Source organism: Mya arenaria, chromosome 14 (assembly GCF_026914265.1).
Source record: "Mya arenaria isolate MELC-2E11 chromosome 14, ASM2691426v1".
Lineage (NCBI taxonomy): Eukaryota > Metazoa > Mollusca > Bivalvia > Myida > Myidae > Mya > Mya arenaria.
The window spans coordinates 9,369,443-9,388,970 of record NC_069135.1 but is presented as its reverse complement, the minus strand read 5'-3'; the positions used below and the strand labels follow the sequence as shown (position 1 = coordinate 9,388,970).

Sequence of the window (19,528 nt, the reverse complement as noted above, 5' to 3'; positions counted from 1 at the left end):
ATTTTGTATTCAGATAAATACGTTTATAACCGTATAATATAGGAAACACCTAATTATCGATAAGGGCGCATACAAAAGATGATCAGTTTGAAATATATGGACAATTCAGCAAATTGCCATGCATCGACCCCATACCCTTTAAAAAAAGATATTTAGATAAAACTTACTTCATCATGTATCGCCGCCATTTTGTTTGTTTGGGTAAGGTGCAGTCGATTCTCCTCCCTGAGTTTGCGATCGGCATTTAGGGCTCCGAAAGTTCATATCCAGCCAATCGTTTCCCGTGTTCTGCTATCTGGGGATTGGGGCTTTACGAAATATATCCGCCTTTTTTGGGGAGGACGAGTTCTTAGTGTACAATGTTAGCCGTATTGTTATATGTTTATCTGACACATTAACACATTTCAAGCAGAATAGAGCATACAATAACCGTTACTTATGAACTTCCCTCAATATTTTTTTTTCGTAAATTCTTTGCTTATTTTGGAATAAAAAAAAGTTATTGGCACGTTATTTGTGCAATTTTATAACTTACATTTTGCATTTTACTGTTAACATAAATATGTTTGGCAAATCAAAGCATGTACTATCCGTTACCTAATTTACGTTACCTTACAAAATTGGTAGCCCACGGTCTTCTGTAACATGTTCTCAAACATGTTAAGTATCTTACTTAGAAGCATATGCCTATAATGATTGTGTTCCAATATGCTCACTACTTATGTTTCGAATGATGAAGATATGTTTTAAGCAATTTATTGATTAAAGTATGTGTGTATTCATCTCATTTGTCTTTTAAAAGGTTACAAATTTATCTTACAAATCTAAATAATTATAAACATCCTGTGATTGAATATAGAATTCAATGCAAGTTTATTTTAAATATTCCTTCAAATACAACACACACCAGTTCATTAAATGACTTATAAAATTTCTATTTGGGACCTATTTGACACTGGAGTGGATGGAATGGATACTTTATGTCTGTGGTTCTTGGGCGCGATTGTATTTGTTGTATTTGTAGGGCACCACTTGAGTTTGAGTTTAGTTGCAATGGGCTTGATGGTTACTGAATTGACATAAATGAAGTCTTGATATTATTGACTTGTTGTGGCATTGGAATTGCTAAACAGTATAGCCATGGATGTATTCCTCATTTATGTACATGGCCATCTTCACACTATGATCGAGTGGCATTTGCTTTTGAATTGAATAGGTAAAATGATGTATTTAATAAATGATCAATCGGTTAACCTGGAAAGGCCATTGTTGGATATATTTTTATCATAGTGGGAAAAATTCTAGTCAAAAGAGAGTTTATTAAACACTTTATGTACTAGGAAAGCTCTCCTCATGTGAATTATCTGGCACTACATGTGTTTTGATATCGAATTTTTTACATACTAAGATTCTGCTGGCACTGTATTGGCTTAAATAGATACCCATTCGTGATGAATTGAACCCTGAATGGGCTTACTTGTAATCGGAATTTTTATAACGTTGCAAAAGCCATTCTCATACATGTCTGAAACTGAATGCATTTTAAGAACGCCACATTATGATATACCTTTAAACTGGTTATAACTGGTAAAGCTTATATAGGGCCTCTACAGTGTTTAATGGGCTTTGGATGGGCTCAAACGTAACCATTATATGCTTTGCTGAGCAGTTGATGGGTTTGGGTATGAATATTTCGGTGAAAAACTTGGCATTGCGTAGGTCTTGACGACTCCTATTTTTAACTGCATCGAGATATGTGGGGTTTGCTTGATAACGTTTGAACCTCAATATAGCAATGCTAATTTTCGAAATGAATCATTTAAAGATAATTGCATTGTGTTGTGAATTGGCACCGGTCATTTTTTTAAATAATAACATGTATTTCAGTCATGTTTTTTTTCGGCTATATGAAATACTTTTTTGAATAAATAAAAATCAAAATATGGTTAGTACGTACGCATTCTGTTCAATCTCTGTAATATTGAATCAAACTATTTAAAGGAATATTTGGAATAGAATAAGGAGAACTGAGTTTTCGTTAAAAAGCGTTGATTGGACCGCCGAACACCGTACCATACCGTTCTGATTGGAAATAGTTAAAGCAATATCATATTGCATAAACATGTGTGCTTTACACGGTTACAAACTATTCATTCTCTATATATAAATTAAAAAAAAAGATCCGACAGTTTAGTGTATTTATTTATTTGTTAATTTATTGAAGATTAATCTGTTTGTTTATTAGCTAAAACATTTTGCAAGAGCGACAAGTATATAAGTCGACTAATTGAGATATGTTTCTTCTGTCACATATTTTGATTGGTATACTCTTTATGTCCACCTTAGACATGAGTGTTTTAAATGTGAACATTTGGAAACAATCCTGTGCGATATGTTCAAATGAGAAACATTATGTACAAGTATTTAAGTAATCAACGCATTAACATGTTATAATTTACTTTCAATTTTTTTATCATACATGCTAAGTCCTTCTTTAAACAGGAAACAAAAGCAGATAATTTAAACAACTACAAGGAAGTGGAAAACGACTATATAGAACAGATTGAAACAGAAATGAGAAAAAGAGAACAACAAAACAAAAACAAAATGTAATCGAGAAATCAATATTATTTACATATGCATGTATAAATGAACAACGGCAATTCAACCGCGTCTGTACAATAAGTGAACTTATAATCATGATTTATCAAGTTTGTATTTGAAAACGTTGCTTTAGTGATCTTTTTGTTGACTAACAGTGGTGGTCAATGGCCTCCAATATTCTGACAGTGGCCTATTACTAGCCGTTGCTTACCTTACAGTGGTGGTCAATGGCCTCCAATATTCTGACAGTGGCGTATTACTAGCCGTTGCTTACCTTACAGAAGTGGTCAATGGCCTCCAATATTTTGACAGTGGCCTATTACTAGCCGTTGCTTACCTTACAGTGGTGGTCAATGGCCTCCAATATTCTAACAGTGGCCTATTACTAGCCGTTGCTTACCTTACAGTGGTGATCAATGGCCTCCAATATTCTGACAGTGGCCTATTACTAGCCGTTGCTTACCTTACAGTAGTGATCAATGGCCTCCAATATTCTGACAGTGGCCTATTACTAGCCGTTTCTTACCTTACAGTAGTGGTCAATGGCCTCCAATATTCTAACAGTGGCGTATTACTAGCCGTTCCTTACCTTACAGTGGTGGTCAATGGCCTCCAATATTCTGACAGTGGCGTATTACTAGGCGTTGCTTACCTTACAGTGGTGGTCAATGGCCTCCAATAATATTCTGACAGTGGCGTATTACTAGGCGTTGCTTACCTTACAGTGGTGGTCAATGGCCTCCAATAATATTCTGACAGTGGCATATTACTAGGCGTTGCTTTCCTTACAGTGGTGGTCAATGGCCTCCAATATTCTAACAGTGGCGTATTACTAGCCGTTGCTTTCCTTACAGTGGTGGTCAATGGCCTCCAATATTCTGACAGTGGCATATTATTAGCCGTTCCTTACCTTACAATAGTGGTCAATGGCCTCCAATATTATAGCAGTGGCGTATTACTAGCCGTTCCTTTCCTTACAATAGTGGTCAATGGCCTCCAATATTCTGACAGTGGCATATTACTAGGCGTTGCTTTCCTTACAGTGGTGGTCAATGGCCTCCAATATTCTGACAGTGGCGTATTACTAGCCGTTGCTTTCCTTACAGTGGTGGTCAATGGCCTCCAATCCTCCAATATTATAGCAGTGGCGTATTACTAGCCGTTCCTTTCCTTACAATAGTGGTCAATGGCCTCCAATATTCTGACAGTGGCGTATTACTAGCCGTTCCTTTCCTTACAATAGTGGTCAATGACCTCCAATATTCTGACAGTGGCGTATTACTAGCCGTTCCTTACCTTACAGTGGTGGTCAATGGCCTCCAATATTCTAACTGGGGCGTATTACTAGCCGTTGCTTACCATAAAATAGTGGTCAATGGCCTCCAATATTCTGACAGTGGCGTATTACTAGCCGTTGCTTACCTTACTGTAGTGGTCAATGGCCTCCAATATTCTGACAGAGGCGTATTACTAGCCGTTCCTTACCGACTAACAGTGGTGGTCAATGTCCTCCAATATTCTGACAGTGGCCTATTACTAGCCGTTGCTTACCTTACAGTGGTGGTCAATGGCCTCCAATATTCTGACAGTGGTGTATTACTAGCCGTTCCATACCTTACAGTGGTGGTCAATGGCTTCCAATATTCTGACAGTGGCGTATTACTAGCCGTTGCTTACCTTGCAGTGGTGGTTAATGGCCTCCAATATTCTGACAGTGCCGTATTTCTAGCTGTTCTTTACCTTACAGTAGTGGTCAATGACCTCCAATATTCTGACAGTGCCGTAAAACTAGCCGTTGCTTACCTTACAGTGGTGGTCAATGGCCTCCAATATTCTGACAGTGGCGTATGACTAGGCGTTGCTTACCTTAAAATAGTGGTCAATGACCTCCAATATTCTGACATTGGCGTATTACTAGGCGTTGCTTACCTTACAGTAGTGTTTAATGGCACACACTATTCTGACAGTGGCGTATTACTAGGCGTTGCTTATCTTACAGTAGTGTTTAATGGCCTAAAATATTCTGACAGTGGCGTATTACTAGGCGTTGCTTATCTTACAATAGTGGTCAATGGCCTCCAATATTCTGACAGTGGCGTATAACTAGCCGTTGCTTACCATACAGTGGTGGTCAATGGCCTCCAATATTCTGACAGTGGCGTATTACTAGCCGTTGCTTACCTTACAGTAGTGGTCAATGGCCTCCAATATTCTGACAGTGGCGTATTACTAGCCGTTGCTTACCTTACAGTAGTGGTCAATGGCCTCCAATATTATGGCAGTGGCGTATAACTAGCCGTTTCTTACCTTACAGTGGTGGTCAATGCCCTCCACTATTCTGACAGTGGCGTATTACTAGCCGGTGCTTACCTTACAGTAGTGGTCAATGGCCTCCAATATTCTGGCAGTGGCGCATTACTAGCCGTTCCTTACCATACAGTAGTGGTCAATGGCCTCCAATATTCTGACAGTGGCGTATAACTAGCCGTTGCTTACCTTACAGTGGTGGTCAATGGCCTCAAATATTCTGACAGTGGCCTATTACTAGCCGTTGCTTACCTTAAAGTGGTGGTGAATGCCTCAAATATTCTGACAGTGGCGTATTACTAGCCGTTGCTTACCTTACAGTAGTGGCCAATGACCCCCAATATTCTGACAGTGGCGTATTTCTAGCCGTTGCTTACTTTAAAGTGGTGGTCAATGACCTCCAATATTCTGACAGTGGCGTATTCCTATCCGTTGCAGTGGTGGTCAATGGCCTCCAATATTCTGACAGTGGCGTATTTCCAGCCATTGCTTACCATACAGTGGTGGTCAATGGCATCCGATATTCTGACAGTGGCGTATTACTAGGCGTTTCTTACCACAAAGTGGTGGTCAATGGCCTCCAATATTCTGACAGTGGCGTATTACTAGCCGTTGCTTACCATACAGTGGTGGTCAATGGCCTCCAATATTCTGACAGTGGCGTATTACTAGCAATTTCTTACCAAACAGTGGTGGTCAATGACCTCCAGTATTCTGACAGTGGCGTATTACTAGCCGTTGCTTACCTTACAGTGGTGGTCAATGGCCTCCAGTATTCTGACAGTGGCGTATAACAAGCCGTTGCTACCTTACAGTAGTGGTCAATGGCCTCCAGTATTCTGACAGTGGCGTATAACTAGCCGTTCCTTACCTTACAGTGGTGGTCAATGGCCTCCAATATTCTGACAGTGGCGTATTACTAGCCGTTCCTTACCTTACAGTAGTGGTCAATGGCCTCCAATATTCTGACAGTGGCGTATTACTAGCCGTTGCTTACCTTACAGTGGTGGTCAATGGCCTCCAATATTCTGACAGTGGCGTATTACTAGCCGTTCCTTACCTTTCAGTGGTGGTCAATGGCCTCCAGTATTCTGACAGTGGCGTATTACTAGCCGTCCCTTACCTTACAGTAGTGGTTAATGGCCAGGGGCGTGCCTGGGCCTTAATCAAGAATACGCAATTGTCTGGGGGTGTCCGGGGGCATGCCCCCCTTGATTTTTTTTGTTTTTAGAATGGCTGAGGTGCAATCTAGAGGGTATTTAGACAAAAAAATTTGACTCATTCGTACCTTGATTTCAACACATGTAACTTAAATTCATGTTTGCTTCTTATGTCAGTACAGGAAGAAAACGTGGATAAACTACAATGTCAGAACGAGCGATTATTTTAGTTATCCATGTTATGTTCGTAATCTCTAAACTTGAAAAGGAGATCTAGTCGTCTGTCTTTCTTGCGTGCAAAGGTGTCAATCACATAGTCGACACTGATATCTCGATCTCTATGAATATGCATGAGACCCAGCCCAGACATCCTATCAGTCAACATAGTAGATCTAAAATATGTTTTGAGGCGCCGCATGCTGCTAAATGATCGTTCAGCGGTCGCAGTAGAGACTGGCATTGCTAGAAGAACGTGAAGACATGTGGTCACGTTAGGATACAGTTGCCTACATTGATGCATGCCAACGTTTCTGCAATGGATGTCGGCGGATTGTCTTCTGAACGACCTCTTATATTCCAACGACGTATTTCACCTTTAAATTCTTCCGCGTCAAGTGCTGGAAGATCTGACTGCAATGTATGGTATAAGGCCTCTACTTTGTCATCAGTTAGGTGTTCAAGATTGCTTGGAATTAGGAACTGGGCGTTCAGACGATCTTCAGCATTTAGAAGCCTGTCAGAGAGTTCAGTTGTAAGGTGGTCGAGAAACGGAAGAAGCATGTTGCGCCTCCAGTAGTCTGAGAACGATTCAGCAGGTGCATTTTGGCGATGCTGTTGTCGCGCCGCAGTTCTTGGCTTCGTAGGTTGAACATCTACCGCTGCAGCCATTATCACCGCTTTCCCATAAAACTCGTTAAATACAGCTTCGTCGTTTCGTTGCTGGGATACCAGCTGACATACGATTTTCGCTTCCTTTGCTGCCTCCACCAAGTCACATTTTTTGTTTTGAAGCATCTGTGAGAGTGGAACTAACTGTGCCAGGATATATTCAACACAAACAAGACTTATAATAAACCCAAACTGGGTTATTGCAAATTTGAATGGTCCGGCCTTTGTATCACCATAATTCAAACTGAGATTTTCGAGTGTATTGACGACAGTTGTGAAGGAGCACCTGAATGTGTGTAGTGCATCAGATCTTGCCGCCCACCTCGTTTCGCACAATGACTGAAGTTTTGTCCTACGTTCCATTGCCTCGCGATTTTCGGTGTCGTTTTCAAGAGCATTCTTGTATCGAAGTAGCCGCCTTGCAGAGAGTAATTGAGGCAAAATGCTACTTCTTGAACCGTATTCATCATAGTGCGCATGACATATGGCTAAGTTCAAACAATGAGCTCTACCGTGTGTATATAATGCTTGGGGATGATTATCTCTAATTCGGGCCTGCACACCCGGGAATTTCCCGGACATATTGGATGCACCATCGTAGCCTTGGCCTCGAAGCTTGTCCATGTTTACACCGGAGTTTCTCAAATGGAACAGGACGGCCTCAGACAATGATTCCCCTGTAGTCGACGTGCATTCGGCAAAACCAATGAAATTCTCGGTCACAGATCTTGAGCTTGTCTCAAAATAACTGCAGACAAAGGGCCATCTGCTCCATCGTTGATGCGTCCGTTGCCTCGTCTGCAATGAAGCCAAAAAATGGAACACTGTTACAACTTTCGACTATTTTAGATTTTATCTGGTCACCACATATGACGATTATCTCATTTTGAATCTTATTGGAGGTATACTTCGTCCTTGGGTCGCCGTTTTCGAGATGGTCCTTAAGAATAGCATTATGCTTCGCTTGATATTCCAGCAGTGCCTTGAAATTTCCGCGATCTTCATCACGATGTCCCCTCAATGACAGATTTTGTCTTCCACATAGTATTATTGTTTCTACAATTGCATGTAATATTTGCCGGTTCCTTTCCACTAGGACATTGTACGACGATGACATTGACGCTACAATGTCTTTTTGTTCACCAGACATGATGCTCCTGAAGTTCTCCGCAGCCTCCACAGAGTTGACATGTAGTTCAGATTTCGTATGTCTGGACAGTGTTTTCCCAAAGTTGCTAGGGTCGCTGGCCACAGATGACACCAACGATCTCGTAACACTTCCTGCAAACAGGTAGCATGGGGCACAGTAGACGCCGCAGGCCGATTGCGAATAACGAAGCCAGAAGTAGTCATTAAACCAATGTGTTTGGATTCTCCGGAACTTACCACTGACATACCTAAAAGCAGAATGAGAGAGCAGTTGGACCAAATATTTTTAAGAAGTGTTAGATAAAAAAGAGATGACAGAAATATATAAGCGAATGGCTAAACCAACAAAGGCTGTATTATTAGTTTAGTTGTCATGAACATACATTTATTTTCACATGAAATAATGTTCATTGGCTTTGTATATGCTATCTACTGTATTAATTGCCTTGTACCTATCCGGCATAAAGAAAATAGTATAATAACAATGCCAAGATAGACAGCACCAATAGTAGTTTGTTTTGGTGAGTTAGGTCATGGGCTCGAATCCTTGCCGCGTCACCGAATATTACAAACATGCATGTTGTTTGCGAGGCTTGGTGATCGCATATTATTTTGGTATCAATTGAAACAAATATTCTAAAAAGACATTATGTATTAGTCGCTTTGGATTGAAAGATCGTAAACCAGTTATAATTAATCAAAGGAACAACTTTCAATTTTCTGGTTTTTGGCAACTGAACAATTAATTTTCTGCTGATATTTAAAGGGCTTTTTACTCCAAGAAATACTGATAAAACGTTATTAAACATTCAAAATTAAGCTCTCTTGTTACATATATATGACAAAAAATAGAATGCAAAAAATATGCATTTTACTATTCTTTTTTTTCTGCGAAAAGCGTTACAGTACTGTAGTGTTTAATTAATGCCTTTACTGTATATGTTCAAAGCTTTTATGTTCGGATTTACAATTTGTTCATAAACATAAGCAAATGCATAAATTTGAAAACAAGTGTTACTTTGAACAATTTTAATTTACACAAGCAATATCCTCTGAGTTTCGAATAAGATTTATGCACATGGTTCAATATAAACTTATTAAGAGACATCATCCATGTAACACGTAAGGTATACTTTGTAGTAGTTCCCTCCCTTGATAAGAAAAAATGCCGAGAACTCCCCTATGACCTTGGATAATATATATATATATATATATATATATATATATATATATATATATATATATATATATATATATACAGTACCTTGGATACAAAATAAATAAATATACAATACATTGAAACGGACTTACACCGATAGCTGTCATCTTCAAGACATGAATACATTCATATAAATGACATGCAACTGCTACCAGGTATTGTATACTGCGAGAACAACTGCATAACAGATAAAATATTTGTAAAACATGGACTGCATGCTGAATGTCTCATAAAAAAACTCATACGGTAATATACCTGCTTGGAAAGGCGAACTGGTGGACAGTGTCCCACTTGGCAATGAGAAGGCTTAACTTGTCATCGTTGTCTGTAATTTTGTCAGCAAAAACGTCCTTGTAAGGAGGGTCAAAAGCAAGGCTTGCAGACGACATATCATACAGTATCGAAATGGCAGTTACTAAACAAAGGGATACAATCTCGAGCATTTGCTGAAACTGACAAGGGAACAAACTTCTACTCTGTATACGGTAGCCGTTCCAATGCTAACTCTGTATATCGATAAGATTATCGTGATTCCAAATATTGTAGTTTTTACATTTACAGAAATGAACGATGGGATATATTATTTAATAACTAGGAGACCTTACCCGGGTAAGGCATCAGTTTTTAAAACGTTTTTGGGGTTTTTAATTTTTCGATTTTTCAAACCAAGTGTACGCACGTGCGTATGCCTAGGCACGCGCCTGATGGCGCCAATATTCTGACAGTGGCGTATAACTAGCCGTTGCTTACCTTACAGTGGTGGTCAATGGCCTCCAATATTCTGACAGTGGCCTATTACTAGCCGTTGCTTACCTTAAAGTGGTGGTTAATGCCTCCAATATTTTGACAGAGGCGTATTACTAGCCGTTGCTTACCTTACAGTGGTGGCCAATGGCCATCAATATTCTGACAGTGGCGTATTACTAGCCGTTCCTTACCTTACAGTGGTGGTCAATGGCCTCCAATATTATGGCAGTGGCGTATAACTAGCCGTTGCTTACCTTACAGTAGTAGTCAATGACCTCCAATATTCTGACAGTGGCGTATTACTAGGCGTTCCTTACCATAAAGTGGTGGTCAATGGCCTCCAATATTCTGACAGTGGCGTATTACTAGCCGTTGCTTACCATACAGTGGTGGTCAATGGCCTCTTTTATTCTGACAGTGGCGTATTACTAGCCGTTGCTTACCATTCAGTGGTGGTCAATGGCCTCCAATATTCTGACAGTGGCGTATAACTAGCCGTTGCAGTGGTGGTCAATGGCCTCCAATAGTCTGACAGTGGCGTATTACTAGCCGTTCCTTACCTTACAGTAGTGGTCAATGGCCTCCAATTTTCTGACAGTGGCGTATTACTAGCCGTTCCTTACCATACAGTGGTGGTCAATGGCCTCCAATATTCTGACAGTGGCGTATAACAAACCGTTGCTTACCTTGCAGTGGTGGTTAATGGTCTCCAATATTCTGACAGTGGCTTACGACTAGCCGTTTTGTTACCATACAGTGGTGGTCAATGGCCTCCAATATTCTGACAGTTGTCGTCGCTTACCTTTCACTGGTGAATAAGTAGTGATGTAGTGGCGTTCGCTTAAATTACAGGGGTTTATAAGTGATACTCGCTTCAAGCCGATCATGAATTAAAGCTTTTGCTTCACTTACAGCGGTGCATTCGTGGCCTTCACTTCCCTGACAACGGTGTATTCGTGGCATAAGCTTCCCTTACAGTGGTGTATAAGTGGCCTTTACTTCCATTACAGTGGTGCATTGTTTCCTTACAGCGGTACATTCGTGGCCTTTGCTTCCCTTACAGTGGTGCATTCGCGGCTTACACTTCTCTTACAGCAGTGCATTCGTGGCCTTTGCTTTCCTTACAGCGGTGCATTCGTGGCCTTCGCTACCCTTACAGCGGTGCATTCGTGGCCTTCGCTTCTCTTACAGCGTTGCATTCGTGGCCTTTGCTTCTCTTACAGCGATGCACTCGTGGCCTTCGCTACCCTTACAGCGGTGCATTCGTGGTCTTTGCTTTCCTTACAGCGGTGCATTCGTGGCCTTCGCTACCCTTACAGCGGTGCATTTGTGGTCTTTGCTTCCCTAACAGTGGTGCATTCGTGGCCTTTGCTTCCCTAACAGTGGTGCATTCGTGGCATTTGCTTCCCTAACAGGGGTGCATTCGTGGCCTTCGCCTCTCTTACAGCGGTGCATTCGTGGCATTTGCTTCTCGTGCAGCGATGCATTTGTAGCCTTCGCTTACCTTACAGCGGTGTATTTGTGACCCCGCTTACCTCATCGCTGTCATCGCGATCATGGATTTGTAACTTTTACTTTCCTTCCAACGGTACATTGGTAGCCCTTTGATCGCCTCAGCTTGGCTCAAACTGGTCCATGCTTTTCAATTTCTCCTTGTATAACTATGAAGGAAGCGACAGTTTAATGAAGCCCATGGAGGCAGCGCCTTCATTCATATTACTATTATTCCTCTCAATCAATTTTGCTTTTTTACAATGAATTAAATACGAAAACATGTAAAATAATAACTCTGCTAAATAAATAATAGGAATGACGTATGTAAAATAACAATTAGTCAGGATTTGATTAAAACAATTCAACTACCATGACTCCGCCCACCAGCCCGTTATAAACTGTGTGCTACTATTATTGATTTAAGACTTCTGTGACATTATTTGTTCGTTGTTCTGTGTTTATTACTTCATCTGTCGTTATGTCGTCAGGGATATGTGACTGTTTTGATCAGTACAAGTGAGTAAAACAGTTTAATGTTCATAGAATGACACGGCTGTTTGAATACCGCTTTAGGTTTACAATCCTCATATGCGCAATACCTTCGTATATATCCGCGAGAATCGTATCTGTGGACGACTGGACTCAATGTCCGCCACCAAGCAGCCGTTTCCGGGTGTTAACAGGCTTGACTGTGGAACAGTGTGCGGCTGAGTGCGAGGAGCGCCCGGCATGTGTCACCCTCGGTTATTTACGCCACCCGCATGTGACTGTTCTATAAACCCGCGGACGGAGAAGGGCCCGTAAACGTTATCGGCACCTCGCATTGTCATTGTGTCAACAGGGAGAATCTGGAAGAAGAGGTAAGTGAAATTCGTAATAATTATATATATATTTTGTTTTAAGACGATTAACATTATTTATCTTATTGTAGAACAGCTTATGTAGTAGTGTATACCATTAGACAAACAATATCAAGTCATTTTATATAAACTATGAAGAACTGTTGTAAGATGTAAGAAATGATGTCGTTCGCGCATGTATTTCACCAGGATGGAAACCCATGCGGCTGCCCCACGTGGAGCGTCTGTGACCGGAAGTCTAATAAATGCACGATTAAAGGTCAGTTATGCATATGCTTGTGTTGTGTGTTCGTAACAGTATAAACATAGAAGTCCGTATTTGAACTTCTAAAGATGATCTGATAAACAATAACAGCACCCTAACTGGTATTCAAATACATGTATATGTGATTAAATACAAATTAAATAATTGAAAATATCTATCAGAATGTAAGCCGCCGAGGAACGTCAACAATGGAACGATTCTCGGAAACCGCTATGACGTCGGTGCGAAACTGCGCGTTAAATGTGACGTGGGTTACTATGAGGAGAAGGATATGACGTCACCGACGTGTACGGAAAGTGGCAATTGGTCACACGTACCATCATGCGTATCGAAAAGTGAGTCTATGTTTACTTATTATAACTTTGTTAATGTATATTGAGTAATTTGAATTAACACGCGTGTTCCGATGGTTTTTTATTAAGAATAAAAACAACGTACTACCATTCCAGCTACAACCACGAGTACAACCACTCCAACAACAACCACGAGTACAACCACTCCAACAACAACCACGAGTACAACCACTCCAGCAACAACCACAAGTACAACCACTCCAACTACTAGCACGAGTACAATCACTCCAAATACAACCTCGAGTACAACCACTCCAGCTCCAGCCACGAGTACAACCACTCAAACTACAGCCACGAGTACAACCACTCCAACTACAGCGATGAGTACAACCACTCCAACTACAGCCACGAGTACAACCACTCCAACTACAACCTCGAGTACAATCACTCCAACTACAACCTCGAGTACAATCACTCCAACTACAACCACGAGTACAACCACTCCAACTACAACCACGAGTACAACCACTCCAACTACAACCACGAGTATAATCACTCCAACTACTAGCACGAGTACAACCACTCCAAATGCAACCTCGAGTACAACCACTCCAACTACTAGCACGAGTACAACCACTCAAGCTACAGCCACGAGTACAATCACTCCAACTACAACCACGAGTACAATAATTCCAGCTAATGCCACGAGTACAATCACTCCAACTACAACCTCGAGTACAACCACTCCAGCTACAGTCACGAGTATAATCACTCCAACTACAACCTCGAGTACAATCACTCCAACTACAACCTCGAGTATAATCACTCCAACTACAACCTCGAGTATAATCACTCCAACTACAACCACGAGTACAATCACTCCAACTACAACCACGAGTACAACCACTCCAACTACAACCACGAGTACAATCACTCCAACTACAACCTCGAGTATAATCACTCCAACTACAACCTCGAGTATAATCACTCCAACTACAACCTCGAGTACAATCACTCCAACTACAACCTCGAGTATAATCACTCCAACTACAACCTCGAGTACAATCACTCCAACTACAACCTCGAGTACAACCACTCCAACTACAGCCACGAGTACAACCACTCCAATTATAGCCACGAGTACAACCACTCCAACTACAGCCACGAGTACAACCACTCCAACTACAACCACGAGTACAACCACTACAAATACAACCACGAGTACAACCACTCCAACTACAGCCACGAGTACAACCACTCCAACTACAACCACGAGTACAACCACTCCAACTACAACCACGAGTACAACCACTACAAATACAACCACGAGTACAACCACTCCAACTACAACCTCGAGTATAATCACTCCAACTACAACCTCGAGTACAATCACTCCAACTACAACCACGAGTATAATCACTCCAACTACAACCACGAGTACAATCACTCCAACTACAACCTCGAGTATAATCACTCCAACTACAACCTCGAGTACAATCACTCCAACTACAACCACGAGTACAATCACTCCAACTACAACCTCTTCAACTACAGCGATGAGTACAACCACTCCAACTACAACCTCTATTTCAATCACTCCAGCTACAACCACTCCATCTGAAACCACTTACACCATACAAGGTGAGAATTTAGGCTTTATTTCGATTGTAGAGACTGACCATTGAATATACTATGGCAAACGCAATTGAATGGATATTGGAGACATACGGTCGGTCGAATCGTCTGTTTCAAATCATTTATGGCGCGAATGGCTTGAACAGTATAACGCGGATTGTTATGAAACTTGGTACACATGATCACCATGACGCGCATTTCTACCTTTCAGATTTTGCATTAGCCACGTTTATCTTGTTAAAGGCTTATGCACCATTAAGGTTCATTTTTACTTTAAAGCTTTAATGATGATTTAAAAAAAAAATGAAAATCGGAAGTGAAATATTTTGAGTTTTATTATTCCTAGCTGTTTCACTCCTAGTTAAAACAGAACATAATACATGTTTGATTGTCGTATGAAATATCTGTGAAAAAATCCACACTGTTTTATATTTTGACCAGTAGTTTTGCAGAAATCAGCTTAAAAAGTACTGATACATGTAAATAGTTTTCTGTTGCACGTGTCTTGTACATAGTTCTATAATCAACTATTGAAAATAAGTTTGCTCTTCATGGATTCATATGTGTGATGGATTAAGAAATGCACATGATATGTAAGATTCGATGTAAAGTTAAGTATGCTATTTTAATACCATTTTCGGTTTTATGACATGTTTGTTAATACAGTATATTCATTTTTATCAAACATTTAAAAATGTAAAGACGTCAAGAGAAGTTGAATTTACATACATTTCGAAAAGTTTACATTACTAAAAATACTGGGGCCGGGACTTTAAACATGAACGATATTTGTGGTTAAATTTAGATAAAATAGATGACTATTACTATTATTTCTATGCTAAAGCAGTTAAAACATTTTGAAGTTCTGATATGATTTTGGTAATATATTTCTTTTTTTCTTCTAATTAATTGAAAATATTTAAAGTTTAATTAAGATGCTTCTGTAATACGGGCCCTGTTGTACTTCTAATATTCGTCTCAATACAGTACAGTTTTTTTTCAGACCATTGTATTCTTGCTAATTGTCCAGTATATAATCATGCGAACTTTATTTTAAATAGCATAATATGCTCATATAGATATATTTACTTATAGACATTGAAGTTTCATTTCTATTGACTTTTCACATGTAATTAAGTCATTCAATCATGTTCCATGTGTATTATGTACATATTCGATCTCAATTATAATTATGTTTATGTTTAAAGTTTAAAGTTTAAAGTTTTATTAATAATAAACCAGAAGGTCGTAGACCCATGAGGCATAAAGTGCACAATGGTGACAAATACAAATAATATGTACTTGTGCGGTAACACATTAACTTATAAAATTTATGATTATGGCTATAATACTAGACTGTTAAAAGATGTCTATTTGACATAATGTGAAAAGCTTTGTAAACAAATACACTCAAATTCTTCAATGTTCCTTCATTTTTAGTGTTAATTAACTCTATAAAGTTTTGCATACTAGGATGTCGTAAATAGTAGGATGGCAATAAAGAGTTTCGAATATCATTATACAATGGACATTCAATAACAAAATGGTATTCATCTTCTAAAGTATTACATTTGATACATTTTCTCTCATGTACGGGTATTGATACAGGTCTAGCCCATCTTCCAATCTCTATACATAGTCTATGTGAGGTAACACGTAATTTTGCTAAAGCTTTTATAAATTTACTAATATTTATTATCATCTCGTAAATATGGCTGAGGCTTAAAAGAATTATATATATATCTATAAAAATTAGCCCTGGTAGAATCCTGTCATCTTTCATTCCAGCCCTGAATAAACTGATCTTTTACGCGTCGTCGTACATTTGCGAGAAAAATGTTATCATTGCCAACATCTTGGAAAAGCCAATCTTCATAAAAACCAAGAGAACTCAATATATCCTTTAACAAAGAGCACCAAGATTTATGATGTGGATAGGATTTCAAGTCCCTTTTTAACATGGTGTAAACGTGTGTTACATAGTTATTTTCTTTGACTGTTAAAATCTTTAATCAGAACCTAACTATGTTATAATATCTTCTCACTTGAAAATCAGTTCTCCCCAATTCACCATATATAAAATCATTGTGTGTGTTTATTTTTACACCTTACATTCGTTTACAAAAATGAAGATGGAATCGTTCTAATGCATTTCCCTTAACGAAACCCCAGACCTCACTGCCATTGTTTAAAATGGAAGTAATAAGTTTATCAAAAAGTTCCATTCTATGACTCACTGATAGATCTGTGAATTTGTGTAAATACTTATTCATTGCAAAAATGCCTTTATGTGCTTGGCCCGCTTTACATTTTTGTGCTAGAGACCTCGAACTTGAAAGTGGTCCCTTAAACATAACCAGCAACCTTACTATTTTGACGACAGTTGGTCAAGAGTCAAGGTCGTGGTGACCTTGAGCTGAAAGTCCGAATTCGTTAAATAACTGAAGATTTTTTGTATCCAGGTACCTCAAACTTGGTATGCTGGTGAACTACATAGATTGTAATAATGAATTTATTAGTGTTTGAATAGCTGTAGGGGATGCCGACCTTGCACTTTTGGGGATGACACGAAGAGTATTAAAAAAAACTTCTAAATAAGATTCTTGCAGCATTAATAAAAAAGATCACAAAATTAATCTGGTTTATAACTGTTTTAACCTATTTAATGTTGCATAGTTTATACTGCTTAATTGATATTTGTTCAAGTAAAACAAAGCATTTAATATCCGTTATTATGTAGGTAACTTAAATAGTTCTTAGCTCATGTTTTTTTATAAAAAAAAGTTTGTAAGCATGTAAAATATCTTAATGTAAAAAGGAACCTTGTGCCTTTAAAGATTGTTTTCGAATATGATCACTACATATGTCTCACATGGTGAAGTTATAATTAAAGCAATTCGTTGACTAAAGTATGTTTGGATGCATCTTATTTATCTTTAAATAAACATACCAGTTTATTAAATGACTTTGATATTAACTTTCTATTTGGGACTTATTTGACACTGGGGTGGATGTAATGGATACGTTGGGTTTGTGGTTATAGGACGCGATCATATTTGTAGGGCACCATTTGCAGAACTGCACAGCAGGATATTCAAATCGGAGTTCTGATAGACAGAACAAGGCAATAAAGATTAAGATCAATACACAGAAGTTGTGTATTATACACAGATTTGGAGAAGAGGGGTGTCACGCATAGAATGCTTCAACTAAGCCTTTAAGGTGCAATTGGCTTGATAGCACTGACTTGTTTTGGCATTGGAATTGCCAAACAGTATAGCCATGGATGTATTCCTCATTTATAGACATGACCATCATCACACTATGGTCGAATAGCAATTGATTTTGCATTAAAAAAGCGCAATACAATTCAAAGAGGATCAATTGGCGAACCGAAAGAGCATTGAATATTGTTTTCTCTGAATTGTCAAAATTCTAGTACAAAAAGATATTTATTTGTCACTTAATGTACTAGGAAAGCTCTCGTCGTTGGGATTTATTTGGCAGTACATGGGTTTTATATCGAACAGGCTTTATATTTTTGACATAATGAGATTCTACTGGTATCGTTTTGGCTTTAATTAAAACCCCTTCGTGATAAATTTAACCCTAAATGGGCTTAGTTGTAATCAGAATTAAACTGTTGAAAACTTGTAAAGCTTTGATAGAGCCCCTGCAGTGTTGAAATGGTCTTTGGATGGCCTCAAACGTAACCATAATATGCTTTTGCTGAATAGTTGATGGGTTTGGTATGGTTATTCCATGGGTAAATTTGGCATTGCGTGAGCTTGGAAGACTCTAAAGCTATTTTACCTGATCTGAATCAAGATGGGGATTGCTCGATATTTTTTTAACCTTATTATAGCAAAACGTAATTTTCGTAATGAATAATTAAAGAATAACTGCATTGTGTTGTGAATTGGCACAGGCCATTTTCGAAATAATAAACATGTATTTTATTCATGTTCCTTTTCTGCTATATGTAATACTCATTTTTTTAATGAATAATTTAACAATATGGTGACTAAAATGTCTATGATATTGAATCAGATTATGAAAAGGAAATATTTGAAATAGAATAAAGAAAATTGCATTTTCGTTATTAAACCATGATGGGACCGCCGTACACCGTACTGTAAACTTGAACATTTGTTCAGAAAGAATTTAAAACTTATTATTTTGCATTAACATGAATGCTTTGGTTAAAAATATATACAGTAATTTTATTTATATATAATTCTTTTATAAATAAGATCCGACAGTTTAGTGTTGTTTATAGAAGTTTAGTCTGTTTGTTTATTAGCTTACACATTTCGCGAGTACGACTAAATACATTAACTGATAAAGAAATATGTCCTCATTCAAAAGGTAAAGCACACTCACATAGTTTAATTTATACACTTTTTTATTTCCACCTTATACATGGGCGATTTAAATGTAAACAGTTGGAAACAATCCAGTACAATTTGTTCACTTGAGAAACACTATGTACAATAATTAAAGCAATCAATTCACTATCATGTTATAATTGACTTTAAACTTGTTTCAACTTTTATAGCATACATGCTAAGTCCTTCTTTACACGGGAAACAAAAGCAGATACTTTATACAACTTCAATAAAGTGGAAAACGCCTATATAGAATAGATTGAGCCAGAAATGAGAAAAAGATAACAACACAACAAAAACGAGTAATAGAGAAATAATTGTTGTTTACATATGCAGCAATATTTTTAACACCGATATGTATCACTACTATATGTACATTATTCCTTATTACTAAACCACTTTTAAAAATCGTATTTCGTAAACTACGATTCCTTCACCTTTTCCTTTAGATCCTTTTAAATCCATGTTTGAATTCGTATTAGTTCAGTTTTCACTTAAGAAAACTTGAGAAAACGAATC

At 38.5% G+C, this 19,528-nt stretch overlaps 1 protein-coding gene across 1 annotated transcript; it reads right to left on the bottom strand.

The window, feature by feature from the left end:
* Positions 1 to 7,698: 7,698 nt before the first annotated feature.
* LOC128217527 (uncharacterized) lies at positions 7,699 to 9,716 on the bottom strand. Its single transcript, XM_052924708.1, has 2 exons — positions 9,583 to 9,716; positions 7,699 to 8,356 (listed from the first exon to the last, which is right to left on the bottom strand). The coding sequence occupies exons 1-2, from the start codon at positions 9,714 to 9,716 to the stop codon at positions 7,699 to 7,701; spliced, it is 792 nt and encodes a 263-aa protein (XP_052780668.1).
* Positions 9,717 to 19,528: the final 9,812 nt, after the last annotated feature.